At 46.8% G+C, this 25,565-nt stretch overlaps 1 protein-coding gene across 1 annotated transcript in view; it reads left to right on the top strand.

The window, feature by feature from the left end:
• The window catches only part of GLYR1 (glyoxylate reductase 1 homolog), a 713,235-nt gene that overhangs the window by 168,644 nt on the left and 519,026 nt on the right, over positions 1-25,565 (top strand). Inside the window, exon 3 of the mRNA XM_069646033.1 lies at positions 22,096-22,175. Within this exon, the coding sequence (XP_069502134.1) occupies positions 22,096-22,175 (80 nt within the window). The remainder of the gene's footprint in view (positions 1-22,095; positions 22,176-25,565) is intronic.

Below are 25,565 nucleotides of genomic sequence, written 5' to 3'. Positions count from 1 at the left end.
GGGAGGACGTCAGGGGGTGGGGGGGGGGGCTCCTGCACTGGGACAGTCAAAACAGCTTGCAACTGGCAACTTTAATTTCAGTGACTGTAAGTAACGCACACAAACTGGTGCCTGGTTCTAAGGTTTCCTGCAGCAGCTCTGAGGAAATTCAACCAGCTCCGAGATAGGTATCAAGATGACTTAATGTTGAGTTGATTGGTCCCACCAACTCATAGGGAGAAGTCGCCCTTGTAGGGGCTTCTCTGTCGATGTGAACTTGGCAATTCGGACCTGCAGCAGGGCTTCACCGGGCAAACCAATGGTCCAGGAGTTGCAGCAGCTGCCCTTTTCAAGCTCTTCTTCAGTTCCTTTGTTGCAGTGGTCGACTCTGCCTTCCAAGACAAGAGACTCGCCTTTTATTCAGTTCTTTCCCATTCATTTCACCATTTAACATTACCGGAGCTACGAATGGTTTGCGGGCGGGAAAAATCATGGTAGTTCGTTGTAAAACCACTGCCACCAGCCATTCTGAGAGGAAAGGGTAGCATTTGACTGCTACATGAGTATCTAGACACAGGGGATACTAAGTAACCCCTCCAGCACACTATTGTAAGATGGGGTGTGGTGGGTCTAGGAATTTAAAAGACTAAAAGTCAATTTCACTTGACTTACTCTGGGAAATAGTAGTTTATCCCAGTGAAGGTATTTAAACCTTGGGAAAGCCTGAAAAGGTTTCCCCTGTGCCACTACACTCAGGGTGATGTGTGACCCAAATGAAAAGATGATGCCTATGGAGTTGGTTAGACTCCATAACCAAAAGAAACAAACCTAGAAAACACATTGAAATGAAAAGTTCAAAGTCCCAAAGTTTAGCAAAAGAGCTGTAGGGCTCTAAGGTGGGAGGAATTGGCACATTGATTTGAATTATCCGTAACTGTACCTCCACCGCATTGTGGGACTTGAGGATCTTGACAAAGGTAGGCATCTGGGTGGAGTTCAGCTCTGACTGCGCACTGGAGACGTGACGTGGCGAGGATATATATATCTGAACACGGTGGCAGTCGGCTGTGTCAACAAAGCCTGAACTCTGCGAAGATCGCTTGCTTTGTTGAACACTGGCTGTGGAGTACTACGCGAGCAGGTTGAGAGACAAATGAAAGCTTATTGATCGCTGTGTGGCCTATCTCAGTGCCTGAACTGGTGGTTGGATGGATTGCTTGCGAGATACTCAATCCGCATACAAGTTTGCATGAACTGCTTCCCGCATATGACAAAGTGCCTTCCAGGGTGGGGAATATAGAAACAGCGCAATTGTATCGTGCTTGTGAGCTGTGCCTGAGCGACACGCTCTCTCATGGGTTAAGGAGAGAACTGCATACAGGGATCCCAGCCTTAATAGCACACCCCAGACTGTCAGATTAACACTTGTGAACCCTGCATTTTTGCAGTCGCTATTTGTCCCCATAGGGAGATAAGTGACCTGCTTTTTGCCCGGTAGCGGGCGCTGTAGAAGGCATCACAAATTACTTCTGACATCTCTGTACTATAAACCATGCTGAACTGTTCCCGGTTAGTGTATATAGCTACATACTCTAATTGCACCATTAAATCCGAGGCCCTATTGCATACGGGTATGCCCTTTGTAGGAGATTTGGCATTTCTCGTGTGCTTGCCTCATAAGTCAGCCACAGTGATTGAGAATTCTCGTGATAGTGTGTAATGCAAGTCTTGGGGTTTTCCAATATACAGATTGTGGACACTTGCGAGCCATCCAATGCCTCCTTTATCATAGCATCCTTTATCATTTATGGTATAGTTGAATCTGGAAAATGTGCCTTATAGCGGCACTGTGTTGGGGTTGAATCTATAAAGTGTGCCTAATAGCGGCACTGTGGAATAGTTGAATCTAGAAAGTGTGCCTAATAGTGTCACTGTAGTATAGTTGAATTTAGAAAGTGTGCCTAATATCATCACTGTGCTAAAGTTTAGTGGATGGAGTGGAAATCTCTGTATCTCCCATTTATGCTATGTACCTGTATGCCCATGTTATCTGTATCACATGTTTACCCTATCCATCCTGTCGCTTTATATACATATGCCGCTATGTACGCCCCTGTCCTGCTCTCGTGCTTGGTCGCAGGCGCTTTACTGATAACCACCATATCACACTACTACTCTTACTCTCTCCTATACCCCATCATTCAACTAGAACACAGCTATTCTATGACACATTCGGCCTAGCTGTTCTCATACTAACATGACCCCACGAACACCTCCTCATCCTACACACAGCTAGCTGAGCACATACTGGCTAGCTTGGGCGTCCCTCAGGCCTAACGCAGCCATAACTCAGTCTGGGTGTCCACCCTCCAGACTGAACACATTCAACTGATTTCCTCAGCACCACACCAACTGCTAAGAAGCGGCTATCATGTAACAACCACACATGCTGCACACACATCCGGTGTGCCCAAGACCATACAACTCCCTCTCTCTCGCTGTACTGACGTGAACTGCGGTTCCCGAGGGTGCTCAAGCTACCAGCGCTTTGAGATCATACCAATGATACATAAGGCGCTATATAAATGCCAAGTAACAAAACATAACAGCTTCTGTGAATCTTTCCATATTGATATTGGAAATGTAGGAAATGCCTAGTAGACACATTATTGTCCCTTGAACTTTCTTTAAAGTCTTCATTATTCGCCTCTTTTGTTTTCAGCATTTTAGGCACCTGCATGATCTGTCCTTTAGAGGCTGGCCAGGCTGCCTCAACCTCGGAGACTATTTTAAACCGCTCCAATCCTGGTACTGTACTTATAGCAAGAGGCAAGTATGCCTCTCTGATGGGGACCATGGCAATTCATTGGTCTGATCACTTTGCACAGTTCTTTACCTTGACCCAGCCCAAGGTGGATAAGGCCAGTATTAGGGAAAGATTGCCTGTTTTCCCTCGGAAAATTATGGATCGGATCACTGACGCAGAAGTTAAGGATGCACTTGCCTCCATTGACTTTCTGCTTCATAGTGAATAATTCCTCGCTGTAGGAGCTTTGACCATGGACGCTAGTTATTCCAAGGCGGCCCCTCTTGAACCCACAGTTTAATTCCTCTACGTAAAATAGTCAGTCTAACAAGTCAAAAATGGCAAGAGGATAAAAACTCAGTTTATAGGGAAAGAGGTGCTCTGACTCGCTATAAATAAGCTATTTTCCAAGCAAAAAGACTCTTTCTAAACAAATGAAGGCCGCAAGCAAAATGCCTAGAGAACATTTTTTCTATAGTGTCTAGATTTTGTCAACATAGCTGTAAGGTTGCACCGATTGAATCCTCTTTTGCACTGGCTAATCTTTTTAACTTGTTTTTTATTGATAAAATTCAATTTATCAAAGCTGACATCGCAATTAAAACCCAGGCATCCGCTTTGATCTCGTCTGAATTGGCCACTGCCCAAACCCCAGTGGCATCAACTGATTTACAGACGTAGAGTTTGCTGCTTACCTTTTGATTTTCATCAAGTATCTGAAAATGAGGTACACATTGATTGAGGTATTGAAACCTACCAATGACTATTTATTCTCTCTTCCTGCTTATGCAGCAAAACACTTGTCGTTGGAAATAACTCCTTTTGTAGCCAGGTTTGTTAATTAATCCCTGACTCGGGGGACAGTGCCTCAAAAACTAAAGTATTCTATAATCGCACCTCTATTGAATAAACCTACTTTGGATCCAGAGGTTCTCCAGAATTATCGACCCATTGCAGGTCCTTCATGGCCTGCAAAGATCCTAGAGAAGGTGTTCACTGGTCAGTTGTAGGTGTTGTGGAGCAAGAATTATTGCTAGACTGTTTTCAATTAGGTTTCATACTTTGGTTTGGAACTGAGACTGCCTTATTGTCTGTTCAGGATGATCTATTAGAGGCTGTGGACCAAGGTGTGTTCTCCCTGTTGGTGATGCTCGACCTATCCGCAGCCTTTGATACAGTGAACCATCATATTCTCTTAGATCGACTGAGAGGGGTTGGCAGGGTCTCTGATCATGCCATTAGCTCGTTTGTATCATTTCTGATGAATCGTCGACCACAATTTAGGCTGGGTGAGTTTGTTTCAGACTCTATTAAGATGAGCTGTGGAGTCTCATAAGGCATCTTCCCTCTCACCATTAATTTAATCTGCGTCCTTTGATGGAGATTTTGAGACACCATGGGATGAGTTTCGCTTCCTATGCGGACGATACTCAAATCTTCATCAGGATTGTCAAATTTGATGAAGCATTTAGTATATCCAAACAGTGCCTAGATGAAGTTAGTGAGAGGATGTCCGATAATCGGCTTCAGTTGAATGCAGCCAAGACCGAGCTCATTCTGTTCGGACCAAAACACTACTTAACGTTGCCAAGGAACTGTCCATTTCTACCCTCGTAGGAACTAATCCCAGCTTTGGTTCTAGGGTTAAGAACTTGGGACGTGTCTGGCAGGATAACCTTGGCAGTGAAGGCCTGGTTGGAGCGAAGGTTCAGGCAGTATAATATCCTGAGACTTCTACGGAAGGTACTTCCTTATATTCCTAATGGTAATCATGCCTTTGTGGTAGGAGCCTTGACAAATGCACATTTGGACTATTGCAATAGCCAGCTGATGGGTATTCCGCTTAAACAAGTACAGAGGCTTCAAAAAGGCCAGAACGCAGCAATTAGATTGGTCTTTGGGTTGGGTAAAGCAGCTCATGTTTCCCCCTCTCCTCGTGCCTTGCACTGGTTAGCAGTGAAAGATCACATTAGATTTAAGGTGGCTTGCCTTATTTTTAAATGCATGAACGGCATAGCCCCAATATACTTGAAAGATAAGATTCAACGTTACCAACCATCGAGAGATCTACGATCCAAGGACTGTGTGCTTTTTTTTAATTCTCCCTTTAGTGTGTACAACAAGAGAAGACCGAAGATTTCCAGTCTTCGGTCAGAAACTGTCAACTCGATTCCCAGCGAAATTCGGATACTCATCACTTTATCAGTTTCACAAGGCTTTAAGAAGTTTCTGTTTTGCTAGATTGTCTCTTTCTGTGCCTCGGTTGTGGATTCTTGTTAAGCTTCGCTTAAATTTGTTGTTACAGCTGCGCCGCTATACGGTTTTGTCCGTCACGTGCGCTATATAAATATACAAATACTATGGCTTCTATCCACATCTGCAACACTTATACTACACTTCTACTTTGCATGCCAGACTAGCAAACTTGGTGCTGATATCACTAATGCTGACTTTCAAGTCAGTGAACATCTCACTTATTCCCTGTACCTCATCCATGTCAGTTTGGCATCCAACACTGTCCAATTTAGGACTTCAACCCCCTCCGTGCAACGTCTGTGTTCCAGTCTGGGTTTCCACTTTTTGCCATTTTCAGAAAATTACAATTTTGCCTTCCCTTTATCCGATTTCCCCATACCATAAAATCACTGCACAACCCACAAAAGGTGAAAGGTGTAATCCAGCAATTGCTTCTAGACCCACCTGTCGCACAGCATTTTGTCTATTCTGGAGCGACTCGACATCGTTCTGTGCTATGGATGTTTTTGACACTATAGCATATGGTTCCGAAACGCTTGTCCTCCCATGTGATCAATTACTCTCCCTTACTATTACTGTGGATGTTATTTCAGGGCTATATGTCAGAGGTCTTTCTCACCCACAGGCCACAAGCAGCCCACTGGTCTTCCAGGCGCCTCTTCACTGTCCACTTTCCAGTCCTCCACCTCAAACTGCATGGGGGAGAAGCAGGGGACATGTATGGGATGTGGGAGTCACTGGCTGTCTTCCGAGGGGTTCTGGCTTTCCCTGTACTTTAATCCTTGTACACCTGAATGGGTTTGCCCCCCAAACCCCCCCACTGCCCTCACAGCCTGTCCCCCATTGTCCTTGCCAGGATGCCAAGGCTTCACAGCAACCAGCTGCTGCTGTCCTTGAATGTGTGCAGTTTGCCGCGCAGGCTTAAGAGCCTCTGCAAAGTACGACCATCTTGCTGCAGGCCCTCTAGAGCCCACCTTAAGTTCAAGGTGGCGTGTCTTATGTATAAATGTTTCCATGACCTTGCACCAAAATACCAGAGCACTAGAATCCACCATTATCAGCCAACCAGAGATCTCCGGTCTGGAGACAAACTTTTGATGGGTATACCCCGAGCTAAACTGACCTCGAAGGAACCAGCTACAAACTGACATCCGGTCATGCCCATCGTTGGAAGGCTTTAGAAAGGCACTCAAAACCTTTTTCTTCAAATGAGCCAAAGAGGTATGGGCGAAAACAGCGTTCTTCAGTTAAAGGTTGAATCATAGATAACATCTGCACCGAATGCAGTTGTCTGCCTGGTGCGCGCAAGAAATAGCCAAAACCATAAACCAAACCTCCTGACATGTATTGTGTTAGCTGTGATTGTTGGGGGTGGAGGGGAGTCGAGATTTTGAGAAGAACTAGATAAAGGGGGCGATGACAGTAATTAGATATTGGATACATAGTGTGATTAAAATAGATCTTAGCCAACTCTAATATCCCCTGGTATTCCTGGGCTGCACCAGCTTGCTTGTGGGGGAAGGGGTGGCGGAGGCAGCTCCTCTCTATGCCTGAAGCGCTGGCTGCTTCTAAAGCCCGAGATGCAGGTCTCTGCAAGCTTCTGATGCCTCTACCAAGACTGGTCCCACCAGGGCCTGGGATAAGGCTTCCTTCAGGTTCCTGGTCTCTTAGCCCCTTGCCCTCTGTGGCTTCTCCAAGGGCTCCCTATCTCGCAGCCTAATGTTTTTAGCTGATTCTGAACAGTTAGACTAGTCTCAGTCAGGGTCTGGGATGAATCCCTCAGCAGCCTTTGTGCTCCTTTTACTCTACCTGCTCCCCCCTTGCACCCGGGCTCTGCCTCCTGCACCCCTGCGTTGCAAACACTTTCCACTCACTAATCAGTACCCCTTGGTTTGACAAACAAATGCCTCACTGTATTCCAAAAATCGCCTCGACGATTCAATCCACCGGCCTCCCTATTGATGGTCTGCTGCCTCTTGTTATCAACTTGCCTGAACAAACCACGTGGTGTTATTGTTGCCTTTTATACTCCTCCACAGCCTCTGATTACTTTGCTGACTTTTGCCAACGTGGCCCTGTCTACCCTGCCTGGGAAGGGTTACAAATCAAGAAGAGTTACAAAGAGCCTGTTAAACCCTGCCCCCTTCTGCTGCACTGGTTTGCGTGTTGCAATGAAGCAGTCTGCGCGGCAAGGCAGCAAGTTCATGTCAGGGGCCTGCAATGTGGACACCACTAAGGTAAGTATGCTGTTCGGTGGATAGCTTCCCGCTCCATTATAAGTCCTTGCTTTTCCAGCTTAGCCATGTCTTTGCTGCCACTCTGCTCCCCAAGGCTGGGAGTGCTGTGTGGTGCCAGGGAAAGCTGCATATGCTCTCCGGTTCCAGCTGTGCTGGCGCCTTCCCTGTGCATTGAAGCTGCACGTTGAGACTGGGGAACAGTGCACGGCTGCTAGGGCAGCTATGTAGGCTTCGCTGTTCTTCCTTTGCTGGAGCTCCCATCTTTGGTTGGCTCTGATGCTGCTGAGGCCATGCGCGGATGTGTTGCTGTTCAGTGGGGGTGTCTTTTTGTTTTACTTCAGCTTCTCTGGTGACTGGAAAAGAGAGACGACTTGGTCAACACTTCCTTCGGAAGGTGATCAAGCAAGTTGGTATTACAAATGTAAAGGGAGGCACTTGGGGAGGGAGACATAAAATGGAGCCCTCAACTGCCACCGTCGCTCTATGGGTGGGACTGGCTCTGGAGTCCACTGCGGTGGGCGTTCCACCCCAGGCTGGAAGGCGTTACTATCCCCTTGGAGCGGGGTTAGGTTACTGACCGTGTCACGAGAATCTTACAACAGAAATCGGACTAGAAAATTAAATGTTTAAGAAAAAAAAATGAATTTCACTAATTTATTTCTAAAAGGCCTTCACATTTAACTGGCTCCAATAAATACACAGACGTGGGTTGGAATGAAGCCAACGCCTTTCCACCTCACCACCCTGCTCTTGTTGCCCAAGATGTAAAGTTACAATGGAAATGCATGTCCAGCTGCTAAAATGAGTGCTTCCCGTCCTTTCATCCACAACTTGAGGTGGCGGTGTTGACACAGAATATGTACAAAGGTGAAATGCAGATGTATGTGGGCTTTAAGAAATCTTTGTGCATGCCCAGGAGTGGGCGCTCACCAGTTTGTGAAAGTTATTTAATATTATTCCATCTTCAACGGATCCTTCAACTACCATCTCGCTGGAGGCCATCGCCTGCAGAAATTCTTGGCGGACTACCGGCTGCATCCTTTGCCATGTTATGGCCTTACAGTAGGTAGAGGGTGGTTTTTCAACATACTTCCATTTTTTCCCAACTTTATTCACACTTTTCTTGCTACCCCTGTACTCATTTACCATTATGGAAAGGATTTTCTTTGTTTTGTCCGTCTTGTAACAATGTTCCTGTGGAAAGACACACATCGGGTCTGTAACCACTGTCTTCCCTGTGATCATCCTGAAGAGAGTTGCGCGTTGTGCAGAGACTTTCACCCTAAAACGCTTAAAGATGGACAGGGGGCATCCTATGCAATGTAGGCCCAATCCATGTCTCCCACTGACGCAGATGCCTTGGAAGACGAACCGCAAGGCAGCAGCAGATCCTTTTTGGAGGCCTATGACCTAGTAGATGAGTCGGGAGACTCCTGTGGCCGTCCCCAGCCCCACCAAGCAAGCCGAAAGCTTTGCTACAGTGAAAGCTCCTGTTAACTGGGACGGACACTCACTCACATACACAAGGGGGGGTGGGGGTGTGCATCATAAGCACACAACCCCACGTCAATCTCCAGATTCGTCAAAAAAGGGTAATGTGGCAAGTTTCATCCAAATGCACATCGAAATCCTTAGAACCCTTGTGTTCTAAACCCTCTGCGCTTCTGCAATGACCTCCAGCGCATGGCTCCAGAACAGAAGAAAAGCATGTTGCTGCGCATAAAATCTCGACGCTTCTTGTTTCCGTGCCGTCAAAACAGCTGTCAAAACATTTTCATTACAAACCAGGGGAAAATAAACAAACACCAGAGCAACTCCGTACACGTGTTGGGGCTACTGGGTCTCCTATATCAGTCTGGCACTACACCAGTAACTTCTCCAGAGTATACTAAGGGTACTATAGCGATGTCTCAGTCCCTACATGACAAGTGGAAAGGTGTAGACCCAGAGAGAAAATAGCTTTTCCCCCTCCCAGTTACCCCTAAAAGTTACATGGACTAGGTAGAGGTTTGAACAGACGATGCACAAAGTTTCTGTATTTGTCCCTTTCTTGAATGCATTTCCAATTAAACCTATGACGCTTAATTTAGAAGAGGGGAACCACTGCTAAAATCACCTTCACTCCATTTATCTCATACACATCCAGTTGTTCTTACAGACCAGCTATTCAATAGTTTTCAGGCTGAGTCAGATTACTTTTGTTATGATCAAGTGCAATAGGACCAGGGGGATGATGACCAGGGTATGTGGCCAGCTACTCCCACTCATGAGGATGCAGATGAACCAGATGTAATCTTTGGGGACCATGATCCTATGGATCAGCCTGGCAACACTTCTATATATGCCCAGCTTTTTTTTAACGACTTGCTTAAAAGGGCATCTGCGCATTTTCAAATTCCAACTGAAGAGTCTGTGCCAGGCTCCGATTTTGTGGATCACATACCAAAGGAACAAAGGGCGCTCAGCCATTCTATTCCTTTGTAAAATTCCATCTAAAACAGGAATGCACCTTCCCTACTTACTCAAGTGGTTAACCCTCAGGTAGAAAACATTTTAAAACCCGCACATACAGACCCTCTTTATGTCCTGGGCCATGTTAAACCCGATTCTCTAGTGTTTACAACTGCTTGAAAATGTGCGGGGGTGTCCCTTTATCAAACGCAGAAGCACCTCCAGATAACAAATGTAAAAAGCTTATGCATTAGGAAAGCAAGTAACCACATCTGCTGCTTACTTTACACGCGTTGCTAATAATACCACCCTTTCAGCTAGTTATGACACCCAGTGGGGGTTCCTTCAAGACAATTTAGACAATGTGCCTGAGTCGAGAGGTCTCGGTTGCAAAAGATTATTAAAGAAGGTAGGCAGGTCACATATTTTAAAGAACACTCTTGTTTCTGTGGAGACAGCAGGCAGAATTCTCGCAGCAGCTATTTTATTAAAACAGCATTCATGACTTTGCAATTCCCGTTTTAGAGAAGAAACTCGGGCCATTTACTAATGTGCCGTTAGAGGAATCAGTCCTGTTTGAGAAAGCTGTAGACGATGCCTTAGAAGCAGCTAAAAAAAGAACATGATACATTGAAGACTTGAAACCAGATTAACCAACCATATGTCCAAAGCAGGGTATTCAATAGCCTCTGGTCCTTTAATTCCCAAGGCCTCTCTCTTCTCCCTAGTACTTATTGCATGGGGCATCATCTCATTTATAAACCTTGCAGCAACGTGGTTTTAGGCGAGACAAAGGTCGAGGAATCGTAAATCTGCTCAACCTCATACTCTATGCAAGTTCTAGAGGGCTGGAGGGAGGTACTGGATGAACAAATATTGCAAGATATTACCTTTGGTTGCTGTTTCCTGTCTTCCTCCTTCTCTTGGGGTTCTTCAAAGGATTTGGTAATTGAGACTAGGATTTCTGCCCAAGATCTGCACTCCTTTTTACCTTATTGAAATAAATCTACCTTCACATTACCCGTAACCCGGATCAGCTGAAGAACCAGGGATGCGTGTACTTGATTTTAAGAGGGCAACACTCTTGTATTTGTCTTGCATGAAGTCCTTAAGAATATCTGATGGCCTATTTTTATCCTTTACGAGAAGTAGATGTTTGAAACCCTCTGTGGCTACCCTTTGGTTTGGGTTTGTAAGGAGATTTCCAAAATGTTGTGTATTGATAGGTGTCCATCTTTCTAGATTTACAGACCGCAGGGGTGGCGGTGTCATGGCCATGTGCCTTGGGATTTCCTCAGGTAATTGGTGGGGCAGCAGCACGGATCCGCCCATTCATTTTCATGTCTCATTACATGGTCCAGGTGGGATATTTGAATGAAGGCAACCCGAGGGCCACGATTCTGAATAATTGCTGCACTTCCTAATTGTGATGTGTTTTTATGTTGTTGGGTTAAGATACACTCGCAGTGGATATTGTTATAGTAGAAATGTCTTCATAATAAGTAACATGAGGAGGGAGCAGACACAGCAGCGGCAGCACTACAAAAGCACACGCCACCAAGCACATAAGCCCCAGTCGAGATTCGACAAAGGAGTCGAATACTCAACAACGTTTGACACCACGAGAAAGGTCCGTAGAGTCCTAGTCCTCTGGGCAATCTCGAACAAGATCGCACCACAACAGGGTTCAACCGTCGAAAGACGGCAAGGGTGTTGCTCGAAATACCTCCTTCCGAAGGCCGATCGTCCGTGGACGAAGCCTCGGCTCCCACACCTGAAATTCGACGCTTGACGTCGGATAAAGTAGCAGGCCCCAAGAAGTCTGTGAAACACTCCTCAGGGCCCCAGGGTGGGGAAAAACTTCACAAGACGTCTTCTAAAACCCCTCACAGGGACAAGAGCCCCTCCTAGGGAGAAGACACCACAAATGGGAATATTATCCAAGGCCATAGAGAAACCTAGGGACTCTAGACCTAAAATACCACCTCCCACTGATGAGGACTTTGGTATTTCCCCTCGATCTATTGTGATCTCAAGTTCAAAGGAATGGTCTTCCCAAGATATTGATATGGTAATGTGAAGAATGACCTTCATGGCCAATTTTTATGAAAAAAACCCAGATTACTTTCAGAGTTTGCACTCCACTCCTCCAACCTCAGCCCCTTCTGGCTCTCAGGCCTCTGCCTTAACCACTTAACCCCCTTCTATGAAGTCTCGCTCTAATGTCCCCTTGCAAAGTACGGTTATAGATCTATGACCCCGAATTAGAACAAGAAGACCAGGAAGATCTTTCCGTTGTGGAAATATCTGACCCTAAACTTAATGAAGAGGATACAGATGAACCTTATTATGGGGATGACGAGGACGCAGAGGCAGACCAGGAGCTAACACATACAAAGATTCCCCTCTTAATCAGGACACTCTAGTGGTCGATTCCCCTGTAGATAATCAACCCATCCTCAATGAAGTCTTTGCCAAAGCAGTGGAACACTTCCAAATTGGCACACAGGAGGTACAGGAGGATAGAGACTTCACAGAACAAATACTGGGGGACAAAAAGAGACAGTAGGTCAGTTTATCCCGCTACTAAAATTGGTCCAACGAAGGACACAGCCTTCCTTGGAAGCACCCAATCTCACATGGGCCGTTAACCTGCGTGTGCAAAAACTATTCAGGCCTGCACCATCAGACCTTTTATATATGAGGCCAATTGAGATCAGACTCACTGGTTGTTACCACAATTAGAAAAAGAGCAGGCGTACCCCTTGCTTCCTCCGAGGCCCCACCGGTAAGGAAAGCAAAAAGATATATGCAATGGACAGAAAGGTCGCTTCCTCTGTGACCTATCAAACTAGAATAGCCAACAGCGCAACCCTTTTGGCTAGTTAAAATTGCCACAAGTGGGAGGAAATTTTTGCGTTACTTTCGTCTGCCCCGGAGCCACTCAAATCACAACTAGCTCAGGTGGCAGCAGACGGAAGGGCCATATCTACCTGTCTCCTTAAATCAAATTTTGATGCAACGGACAATGCCGGAAGAGTCATTGCAGAGGGGGCTGTTATAAAGAGGCAAGCATGGCTTCGCCAGTCAGGCCTTAGGCCAGAAACACAAGCCACCCAAACATGCCAGTGGAACCTAACGTGTTCTTCGGTAAGGCCATGGAAGACGTACTTAAGACAGCAAGGACGAGTATGACACTTTAAAAGCTTTAGGTCAGCTCACAAACAAGCCTACTGGTCAGAGGGGTAATGGTCATTTTTGCTGTTTCAGGGCCAAAATTCACAAAAAGGATCCGGCTACAATCGAGGCCAAGGTTCCTATGGGAATAATCGAAGACAAGCCTTCCAAGGCTATCCCAGAGCACATCGCACATCGCAGAGGTTGTGGTCGGGGAGGAGGCCCTACTCGAGGTGGCACCCCACCTCAGAGCAAGTGACATTCCGCTCCAGGTACCCTCCCGTGCATCTCCAGTAGGAGGACACATTTCCAACTTCACCCACGCATGGGAGGGTATCACCTCGGACAGATAGGTGCTGTTCACTGTAGCAGGGGGCTAGTGCAAAGAACGTCAACGTCCTCACGACCACCCCCCACGACAAAAAATCCACTCAGAAGAACATCAGCGGATCCTTCTAGAAGAAATAACTATGCTTCTATTAAAGGATGCCATAGAAGTGGTCCCAGCCAACCAGGTAAACAAGGGTACTCAACTTACTTCCTTGTGCCAAAGAAAGATCTAACAATGCACCCTGTATTAGATTTACACCCTGCAAACAAGTATGTCAAGCCACACAAGTTCTGCATGACTACGCTACAAGAAGTAATCCTGCTACTAAAAAAGGGATTACATGGTAACACTGGATATGAAGGATGCCTATTTTCATATTTCCCAGCACACAGAAGATTCTTGCATTTCAAGATCGTGAACAAGCACAACCAATTCAAAGTGCTGCCCTTTAGAATAGCCTCTGCTCCAAGAGTATTCACAAAGGTACTGAGGGTAGTGGCAGCGCACCGCCCAGGGGAGCAATCCCAGTGTACACTTACCTGGACGACTGGCTCATAACAGGGGAATCACCTCTGATTTGCAGACAAAACATCCAAACAATCAACCTCCTCTTTCAATTGGGCTTCTCCATCAATGAGAAAAAAATCAAGCCTAGTGCAAAGCACTCCAAAACAGTTCCTAGGAGCTGCCTTAAACACAGAGGAAGGATTGGTCTTTCCTTCAGAGTAAAACATGTGTTACTGCAAATACCACATTATCAGGCCGGCCGGCAGATAAGGGTGCAATGCGTAAAAGCAATGCGTTCAATAGGCATGATGGCTTCTTGCATTTACCTGGTTCCTCACGCGCGCCTGCGCGTGCGTCCCATACAGGAGTGGTTGGCGAAACAGTGGTCTCAGGCAAGCTGTCATTGGGACGATCTAGTGGTCGTTTCGCCAACACTTGTACAAAATCTTTGCTGGCGGACGAGAGAAAACAACAAGAGGGAAACCACAGATGCAGGCAGTGGTCACAATGAACGCCTCACTGGCAGGGTGGGGGGCCTCACTACCTTCACCACACCGCTCAGGTTCTGTGGACCCACACTGCAGCTCAGAACCACATCAATGTGCTGTAACTTCTGGCAGTATTCAAAGCCCTTCAAACCCCATTTAACAAACCTTTCGTTGCAGATCCTAACAGACAGCACTACAGCAATGTTTTATATCAACAAACGGGGGTACACGTTCTCCAGATCTATCCAGACTTGTACAGAAAATCTGGAAATGGGCACTCAAACGGAACATGTACCTGTCATCACAACAGTCCAGCAGGTGGTGAACTGGCGCCTCCTCACTTCAGGCTGAAACAAACCAAAATAAATCAATATCTACAGCAATATTTCAAATTACCCGTCTCCGTTCCTGCTCCTAATACCTTGGTGCTCCTCTGTTTCCGTTTTCATCTGAAATCGGACTTTCCTTCAACCAAGAATCTGGGGCAATTAGCACGCTGGTTAAGACCCACACATCTTTATTCTGCTGTTGTTGGGCTACTTTCATATCTTTTGGGATTTTTTCACTTCCGCCTAGTTTAACAGCCCCTGCCCGATTTTATTTCGGACTCACCCTTGCTTATTTCCAAGATGTTATTTCCACAAGGGATTGCCGAGGCATTGGACAAGGAATGGAAGGACCCTCCTTTAGCAGTTTTTGCTCTTGTATTGCTTGCCTCCTTTCGTCCACTTTTTCCTTTTGATCAGCCGGCCTTTCATCCTGTTCCATGTTTTCTTTGAACGGACTATGCTGAGGAGGTTGAGTTAGATTTGGTATAACCTTTTCAGTTACCTGACATTAGTACTTCTGAAATGTTCATTATATCAGGGAGAAAGTATGTTTTCACTGGCAAGGGGGGCGATGCTTCTAATCTCTCCATTTCATCCGTAGCAATCCAGAAGGATTTATCTTTAATATTTTCGGCAGCTTTTCTGTTTGATATAATATTTGTCTCTCCCACTTCTGTTCTTTGTGGGGCTGGTATTTGCCGTTTTTGCACTGGCTCATTTCCCATTTGTTCCTGAGCCGGGGCTCGAGCATGATTGTCATATGGCAATGATCCTTCACTCATGGGCACTGTTAGTTTAGGCAGCTGTTTTTTGCTGCCCCTCCTGCAATCAGTATTTTTAGAATTCCCCCTCCTTTTCATTTTGAGTATTTACTGAAAGCGACTCTAACACCGCCGTACCCAGGGATTTCCGTTGGGTTGATGGAATACGTTCTCCAGTGGATAAGCAGTCGCGGGTTGCAAACAGCAACCGTGACTGTTTAAAAAGTTTATTTCCTGCCGGGGGAGCTGACGGGATTGGCAAGGAATGAAGTCTCGGTCTTATCTGATTCCTCGTTCGAGTCCCTGACACCTCTAACGGCAACTCTCCTGTCGGCGCACTTGGTTCCGTCCTCTGAGTCTTCGTCGGCGTGCAGCTCTTCTGGTAAATAAAGTTCCTCTGGAGTGCAGTCTCCCGCGAACTCCCGGGAACACCCGTGAACAGCACTGCTAAGGGGGAGGGGGGGTGCTTATAAAGTGGGAGTGACACAGCCCCGCAGTCACACGGTCCAGCGGTTTAAAGGGCCAGTAACCACCTGCAGTAAATTCACCAGCAATGTCCTGTAGTGCACCAGTGAACACCACTTACGCACCACTTTCAATGTCTTATTATTGAATATCATTTTCGGTGGGAGAATAGACAGGTGCATAGTACTCAAAGTGGTTAATAGCCCCAGGCTAGTCACTGGAGCGAAATTGAAAAAAGTATGTTTTGCATCTGATGGAATGGCTAAGAGAGGGTAGAGACTTGGGTTATGAGGTGGAGGTCTGTGTGTGCTGGTTTTCCTAGCAATCTGATCTTTTATTTTTTCCATTGCTTTAGATATTTGTACTTCAAAGGCATGCTGAAATTTGGAACAGTCTGAATTCATAGGTACAAATGTAGTAGATTGAGCATTGGGTTGCTCTAGGAGTTTAAAGATTTCAAACCAGTTTTTTAGGTCTGTTATCTGCTTTCTCAATTTGTTAATTGAAAATGTTATTCTTGGAATCAGTAATCACGTTTTTGTAGTTTCTCTCGAGTAGTCTCCTTGCGCTTTTATCATCAGTGGAGGGGCATTTTAGCCAACATGTTTCTGCTTTTTTTTTTCGGCTTTCAAGGTTCTAAGCTCTTGCGTGAACCATTTTTGCTGACCTGGGTTGCTACGAATGGATTTGGTTTTGAGAGGGGCAAAAAATAAATAAATATTAAAGACCTCGACAATCAATAGGGGTGGATCTAGCGTAGAGGTAGCAGACATTTTTGTAATGCACTCTGAAATATCAGATGCAAACACTTTTTTTTTTTTAGACTTTGATTGATAACTGATTTAGGCGTATTGCTTACTTTGGGAGGGGGGCCTGGATGTATAGGGGAAAAGTTAGTCATGAAATGGTCAGTCCAGATGCAAGGAGTGGTGGTATGGATCTGAACCTTAAGATTCCTTGCTACAAGCCAGTCGAGGATAACATCATCGGGGAAGAACCTGTCTGAGAAACCTTTTTCACTCCTGATTGGTGTAACAGTGATAAACAATGACATGAAGATGAAGTTTAAAAGGGTTGAGCCTTTGAGTGGCCTTATGAGTTCATAGTGTGAACATTCAGAATGTAACTTAACTAGTCTTGGGTGCATTAAAGAATATGCGGCGCTCGTGTATTTCCATGGGCGGGTGACAGCTAAGCGTCTGCTACTAACATATGAGTAACACATTTAGATCTGAGACAATCTAAATGCTATGCCGCCAAATGGTCAATATTGCCTAGATAAACTACTTTGAAATGCAGTGATGGGGGATATTCTTTTTTAATATGCTTAAGAATTTAAGTCCAAAAGTGCTTCACCGTGAGATGATCCCACCATATGTGGTGAGGGGAATCCAGGGAATTCGCCCCTTCTCCCCAAGTGAACCCACTCCCTTTGGGACTAGGGAGGTGAGCCCGCTACACTATCATTCCAGGGTTTTGGGGCAAGTGGGATCTCGCTGGGGGTGACTAGCCAATTTAGGGTTCCATCCAACCTCCATTCCAAGACTCCAGTGTTTGTTGGTCATATGGGATTTGAAAATGGTAATAATATACAGGGCCCCTTGAAATCGGATGTCTGGGTTTCTGACCTGTGCTCGTTAACGCCTCTTGGTGAGACTGATGACCAATGGAATCTTCATATCCATTCCTGGGAGGAACTTGGTGACAAGGAAGCTAGCCAAGCAGGAGAGAATCAGCAGGAGAATGTGGAAGACTGGCCAGTGCAGAGACTCAGCAGAGGGAGGCGGTTCCTCTGACCAAGAACAGAGAGCCACCAAGAGGACATGGTGGTTGGAGACCCAGATCACTGTAAGGAACGCTGCTGCTTTGTTGAAGCCAGAGACCCAATCAAGGGAGGGGCTGCTGAGGTTGGAAGTGAGCAAAGAAGCAAAAGTACCAGCGTCCCGTTGTGTAGACGCCAAAGTCCCAAATGGGGAGAAGGGCAGCAGGACAGACGACCACACAAACCAAAGAGGAGCCAGGCAGTCTGACCCCAGTACAGCTGCTGGAAAGAAGGTAGGCAAAAAACAAGTGTGGGTCCTGGGAGTTCCTCTACCGGACATTGAAAAAGGTATGCAGCTACATATGCCGGCTGGTTGGAGGGTGGTGGGGCAGACACCAAACAGGGTTGAAGAAGCCCGCAGCCAACCTGGGGTTGAAACTCTGAAGACATGCCAGGGTGGTGAAAGAAATTCCCCAAACCAGGCTCAATGGGCCCCGTAGTCCACGACTGGCTGAGAAACTGAGTAACCCAGAAGGGGATGGAAGAATTGAAGGACACATCAGGGCTGAACAAGCCCTTGGCCCACCCAGGGCAGAGAGATCGGACATCACATGAGGGGATGCAAGGAAAGACCGTCCAGTAGGGTGAAGCAGGCACTCAACATGAGGTGAAGATTGAGATGCCCCCCAGAAACCACAAAGCGTGACCTTTCCTTTGTTGGCAATACCAACCTATCCAGGTTAGGAGACTACATCTCAGAAGAGCTAGGATTGAAACTATTTGGACTGCCTGACAAAGACATTGTATAAGAAGCTGAGAGACTGTCACAAAGACATGAGCTTGAAGAGACTGTGAACACTGTAGTTGGGGATCAGAACATAAGCCACCACTTATTTCTTCAAAGAGGAGCAACTCTATGCTAAGCTGAAGTTTCTATCTTTACTTTCCTTTACTTTCCTCTCCTTTACTTTCCTCTCCTTTACTTTCCTCTCCTTTACTTTCCTCTCCTTTACTTTCCTCTTCTTTACGTTTTTTTAGCACCCCCTTCATGAGCTCCACATCGCCCTTCAGTCCGTTTCTCTGTGCGGTTGGACGCACTTACATCACAGGGGATTTTATTTTTGTTCCCTTGTCTTTCATTCCAGCTCTGGTTCCAGTCCTCTTCCGTCTATACCGGAGCGTCTGGGATTCATGTCCTGTTCATAGTGCGAACGTCATTTCACGAGGGCGGATCCCCACTCTTTGCCTGGATTGCTTAGGCCCGGAACATCGTCGGGACTCGTGCTTCTACTGCGACTCCCTCTACATCCGGGCACTCCAGCGTCGGCTTGTCAGGTGGGAGGTGGTGTTTCAGCGCATTCCTCCACCACATTTATAGCAGTTCATGGAAGAAAAAAGGAAACGGCCGGTAAATTAGTTCCTTTTTAGGGCACACCAGCTGGGGGACTCCTTCCCGGGGTCTTCTGGATCCGGTAGGGTCTCGAGCGGCTCGATTACCAGGGATCTCCCGAGGTGTCCCGAAACTGATCTAAACGGCGCTCTGGAGTCTCCTCCGAAGACCCCTGCAAAGGGGCTGCCAAAACCGGATCTTCATCCGAGTTCAGCCCTGAGGTTTCCACATCTGGAAGGAAGTGTACTGAATATCGGCTCGAGGTCCCTGTCAAGGTGACTAAACGTACCAGGGTTATCCAAGAGGTTCCCCTTCTTGGGGCTAGATCTAAGACCAGCAAGATTGATGGGCCCCCTTTTGAAGGTTCTGGCTTCAGGGGTTGACTCTAAGCCTTCCCAAACTCAGATCTGTGGTGGAACCGATTTTGCTGAGGGGGCAAAGAAGCTGGCTAAACACCTTAAGTCTTCGAGTACCGGTTCGACTGAGGTTCCCTCACTTGGGGCTAATTCATCAGCAGTCTCTAAGGTGTCTCAGAAACACTCCAGATCTGCTAGCACCGGCACTGCAGAGGCTCCTTGTCACAAGGCTAAAATGGAACATAAGTCCCCTGACAACCCTTTGGTGACCACAGCCTCACTTACACCAGTGACGCAGTTCACCCCAGGGTGGCCATTTTGACTACCTCTTTTACACCAACGTTCACCACGGCTGGTACTAAGGGGCCTGTTTTTGGGGCAGAACAGCCCTTTCCAGGTTTTGTGGATAACAAGAACCCGTTCCGTCCTCCAATGGATTGGCATGCGCGAACTCCACTGTTGCATACAGTCTCACTCCCTCCTTCATCCGCGCCTTTCATTTACCCGGATCCATTTGGTGGAGGACCATCTTGGCAACCGTCCTCTTTGCGATCCTGAGGTTATGCCCCTTCCGCGCAGCCTCTACCCACTCCAGCGCCTAGACCACCTTCTGAGGATGCATTTTTGGCAAGTTTCAGACACTTATGCATTCTGATCCCATGAAGACGTACTTTTATTTAAGGACATTTATCCTAAGCCGCATGTACCGGTCACTACTCTGGCAGTCCCTATGCAGGTCCCGGTAGTGCCACTTCCTCCACCACTTTGTGTGGGGCCTCCTCCACTGCCTTCACTTTCCCCTGTGGAAAAGACTCCTGGTGCACAGTCAACCGTGCCTTCAGGGCCTGAGGCGTGACTTGCGGCAGATCAGACTTCTGTTCTAGCCTCATTGGTTGTGGACCAGGACAACAATGCCCCGCTCTATTAGAGCCTTTCACGACCGGGTTGTGGATATGATGGCATTGCTAGACATCCCAATACCCAAGCCCCTCACTCCACAGGAAGGGGTGCTTTCTGGAGCCTTTACTCACTCTACACAGCTCACTGGCCTGTTCCTCAGAAGGACATCCTGGCCGAAGCCTCTAAGGTCTGGGAAAAACCTAATTCCGGGCAACACCTAAACCAGAAAATAGACGCTTGCTGCAAGCTACACACGTCTGAAGACATAGCCTTGTCTGCATGTCCCCTTCCCTGATCGACAGTGGTGGCAGCAGCTAGGCTCCAGTTGAGCTCATCCTGGCGGCTGCAAATGTCAAGCTGTGGAAGGAGCTCGCTGAGTTCCAGGACTGTATTCCTCCTGATAGGCTTGAAGACTTCAAGAGTGGCTTATCTGATGCCAGATTCACAGGATCTTCTGGAGGCTGTGGCCCATCATGTAGACCTCCGCTCGGGGCCTTATGGTCGGAGTAGACCTCTCCCGCCAAGCATGGCTGCATGCTAAAGTTTTCGAAGGAAGTTCAGGGCGAGGTGCATGATCTCCCGTTCGAGGGTAAGGAACTGGTCCACTCTTCCGCTGATGAGGAACTTACCAAAGGCAAGCCCCCAAACTGCCAAGTCACTGTCGGTCCATTGCAAAACACCAGCAAAGGCTCCCCTATACAAGATGTTGGGGTCGCAAACTAGGTCCTTCTCTGTTTTCAGAAGCTTTCAGGACTGCAGCACGCATCGGGCCGAAGCTCCCACTGGTGGCCCTCGCTGTAAATGGCAAAGGCAAGGTGGCCATTTTTTCTCACTTGAGCAACGGGTGGTCTCCTTGCCGATAAACCATCTAAATGTTTTTCATCGGTCGCACAAGACTCCAGTGGGAGGGCAAATTGTCTCATCTGGAGGCATGGCAGACCATCACAGAAGACCGGTAGGTTTTGTCCGTCGCTCGGGCGGGCTTCTGCTTGCCCCTGCCCCCCTACCCTAGCCCCTCACCCTCCTCTCCAGCAGACTGGATTGCCCTCTCTGAGCCGAGGTACAGAAACTTCTAGACCTCAGAGCAGTAGAACCTGTTTCCTTGCGGGAGCAAGGGGAGGGCTACTACTCCTGTCTGTTTACAGTGCCTAAACCCAACCGGGCTTGCCTCTGCACTATCCTGGACCTCTCAAAGTTCAATCTCATCTACCCCAAGAGAAATTCAAGATGATTACACCCAGCCAGCTAACGTCCTCTCTCCGGAAGAGCGGTTGGCTCAGCGTAATAGACCTTCAGGATTCCTACATGCATATTCTGACCTGGAGCCCGCAGCGAAAATATCTGTTTCTCTGTGGGAACTGAACACTTCCAGTATCGCGTGCTTCCGTTTGGTCTCAGCTCGGTACCGTGTATCTTTACGAAGATGTCTGTAATGATGAAGACCTGTGCTTTCTAAACAATGTGGCTATTTTTGAATGTTTGTAAAGGACCAAGACATCAAAAGGCCCACAATAATTTTCAGGACAAGGTGAGCGCTCAAGACCGAAGGCACTAACAAACATAAAAAAAAAAAAAGGCTGGGCACATGTTGCTTTATTAGGTCTGACTTGGGCAGTCAGGTTGTCACCAGTCCGAGCGTTGATGTTGGGAGGATGAAAGAAAACCACAGGCCAGACAGGGCCTTAGTTATGGGCCTTGGGTAGAAGGCCGGCAGTTTAGAATGAACGTCCATGAAGCATGTATGTAACGCATACAGAAGTGTTAATAAATTATCTTTTTCATTAAGTCCTGCTATGAACAAATAAGGTTTTGCAAGAGTTGCAACTTGTTTTTAATTTTAGTTGTGCATTATTCCTTCATGTTCGATGCAGATGTGTAACTGCTGGTCTCTCCTCTGTAGATTGTCTCCCCTCCGAAAGATTTGAAGAGGCCACCAGGAAAAAAATGTTTTTTTGTCAAGTTTTTCGGTACAGAAGATCAGTAAGTATTTGCCAGATCTTTTTTGAGGAAAAAAAATCTACTTTCACCTTTTTTTTAATAAATGAAATGATATGGTGTACATGATAGTCATATTGCATTGTTTTTGTTATGATATTGATTTCGTTTCTCTGTCGCGATGGTTTGGGGTGGTGCATCTTGATGTGTGCGTCAGTTTTCTGTTGTACAGTGTAAATTGTGAGATAGATAATTGACTTTGAAACTTTGTATATCTTGAATTCAAATTCTATGTGCATTTTAATGTTTGACATCGACAACTACTTTAACAATGCTAAAAAGAACACACCAATGGTGTCACTCCATGTAAGGTGATCCCTTTGTGACATCTACCTGTACCCATCAATGGAAAACCGAATCTTAATAGCTCGTCTATTTCAAGATTTTTGGATCTATGTAACTGACATGAATGCTGCCTTTGAGGAAAGATACAGTACATGACAAGTGCACTTTGAAACAAAGGGCAGTGCTAATAATCTGCACGCAGTACATTGAGTTTTCAAGCAGTAACTATTTGTTTTATTGGGTGAGTGGGTAGTTGGCTTTTCATTGTTCCTATGAAAGTGTAAACCACTGGGATCATATGAATTAATAGCTCATGGCTGTCTCTTAAAAGCAGATTGGACCACTTGTGAGAGGGTTAGACCAATCTCTTCGGCAATTGTCTAACATGAGCGAGAAGTCATGTTTTGCCAGAGATTGTTTTATCCGTGTACCAGAGAAGATATTTTCCATTTTATTTAAAAGTATTCAGTAGTTAAATGTATTATCTGCAAATAACTCAATACAATTGGAATACGTTTATGGGTGTAGAACACATTTTGGTCAGTTGTTTGAATGATGGTTTCATTTGTAAGCACATAACCCTCTTGTTTAGCTTAGATTGGGTAACTATGTTCGATTTGCCCCTGTGGGGGCAAGGAGAATGAAGATTACCCAGGCTTACTGCTCAAGGAGTCCTGATTCTATTAGACATGGTGGCAAGCATTATGCTTTAACTTGTTTAAAACGAAACTGGAAACTATATCCAAGTAAAACTCTCTCCCCATGACTCTTCCTGCTTCAGTAGTTTCCTTCTTTAAAATCCAACCAATCGGCACCCCTCTGCCTCTCTAATGTTATGTCCTGCATGGGTTGTTTTTTTCCTCTTCTTTTGAGGAATCGAACATAACGTTGAACACAACAGATCCACACAAATGGCACAACCAGCCCAGGATGGGCTAACAAGCACTGCCACTCAGTTGTCGCCGACGACTCTGCTTCGCTACATTTGCAAACCCTGCCTAGTCGCAGTACTCGCACTGAATGCGGCTTCACAGCGTCTTCTGGTCATCTCCTGCAATAGACAACATACAATTAGGGCAGGAAATACACGAGTAAATAGTGTGCATGTGTTCAACTCCCCCCTCTCTCGGACTATGACCGCCTCACCTCTCTGCGTATTTCTCTGGGCAGGATCATGCTTGCCGGTATGTTTTTCATAGAATCAAGACTCCCTGAGCTGTAAGCCTGGGTAATCTTCATTCTATTTCAAGACCGTAGGCAAGCATTATGCATGTTCAAAGCTCCTTACTACAGCTGTTGCTAAAGTAGACATAAGCTTAAAATAAAAAGTCTGGAAAGTGGAGTCTCTCAACCAGACGGCTGCCTTGAGAATGTTCTGCAAGGAAACTCTAACTGTGAACGCTCTAGATGCCATAGCTCCCTTGACGTAATGTGCGCCAAAAACCAAAATGTCTATTCTTGCCAACGCGAAGATCTCGCTTACCCATTGCAACTGCCTGAAAATGCTTCCTACGCGCAACCAGCAGCTGTGATACACTTTGCGGCCTAACCCGCACAGATAACCTCTCATTGGCCTTAATAGACTGCACCATGCACAATTTAGCATTGTCTGGAAAGTATGGGTTAGAGATCACGTCCGAGTTCCCTTTTAGTCTGTCTGGCGATGCTAAATGCCACGCCATCTGGATGGAAACACTTCCTGTCAATCGCCAATGCACTGACATCGGGCACTCTTCTGCATGACACTAGGCAGAGTAACATGGGCAGTTTATCCGACAGTTGTTTATCAGATAACTGGTAGTTTTCTGGCCATTGAGTTAACAGGCACAAGACTTTGTTGACGTCCCACAACATGGTATACTTCGGGACTGGCGGTCTAACCATCTTCACACCCTTAAGAAGGCTAACCACGGACAGATGTTCTCCCAAGTGGGCGCCGCCCATGTGCTCGTGTCTGGCAGAGATGGCGCACATATACATTCCGATCCTGATGGGGACACTAAGAAATTAAGCACTTGGACTATAGGGGCAGAAAAAGGATGAACACATTACTGTACACACCAGGACTCCCAATGTTGCTATGTGGCGCCCATAGTTCTTCGGGGTGGAAGGGGCAAAGGACTCTGATAAAGAGAGAAGCTTGTTCCAAAATCCCTGGCATATTCCACCATCGCCTGAAACTCTGCAAGCCAGCAGCCGGAGGCTAGGTTTCTGAATCAGAGGATGAGGTTGCCGTGATGGATCGGAGAGCAGGTCCTCCTGGGATGGTATCCTCCTCGGGCAATCGGGGGGAAAGTATCATCATTACTGGAAACCACGTTTGCGATTACCATTCTGGCACTATCACCACGCCTCCCCTCTCACCCTGCGGATCTTAGCCAGGGTCCTGGCCATCATGGTAAATGGGAGCGGGGGTAAGATGTAGTGCGTCGGGCCGGTCCAATCTTGGAGAAACACGTCCGTACCTGGCACTCCCGGGTCCAGCCTCCATTGAAGTACCTGGGTAACTGCATTCAGGCGGGACGTGAAGAGATCCGTACGAAGGGGACCCCCACAGGTCTCTGATCCTCTGAAACGGCACCCTGCAAAGTCTCCAGTTGCTGGAGTCTCGCAGGTAACTCTAGCTACTGTCCGCCACCACATTCTGTGCTCCTGACAAATATTCTGCCATGATGCAGATCTGGTTGCTCAGGCAATAGTGGCAGAAGTCTTTTGCTAACTCCACCAATATTCTGGATCTTATTTCCACCCCCGCCACCTTTCAAATGGTTGATGTAGCAGACTGTTGATATATTGTCCATCCTAAGGAGGATGCAACATCTCGCCTGGTCCTTTTGTCGGTGCCTTGACGGCAAATTATCCTGCGAGCAGCTCTAGGCAGTTGATGTACAGGGCCAATTCTGCAACCATCTTCCATCTGTCTCTTACGCTCACCTGGCTCCCACAGGGGCATCGGTCGGACCCGGACAGCTGGGGTCTCCACCCACGTGATGCGTAGTGCAGCGATGACTGACTGGATCTGCCCTCCTAATCTTGTCTGCTTAACCCGTAGAAATATTCTCCTGCAAGTGCAGAGATGGATTTAGCCAC

This window comes from Ambystoma mexicanum, chromosome 2p, assembly GCF_040938575.1.
Source record: "Ambystoma mexicanum isolate Mex_15411 chromosome 2p, UKY_AmexF1_1, whole genome shotgun sequence".
Lineage (NCBI taxonomy): Eukaryota > Metazoa > Chordata > Amphibia > Caudata > Ambystomatidae > Ambystoma > Ambystoma mexicanum.
This window is presented reverse-complemented; position numbering and strand designations above follow the sequence as displayed.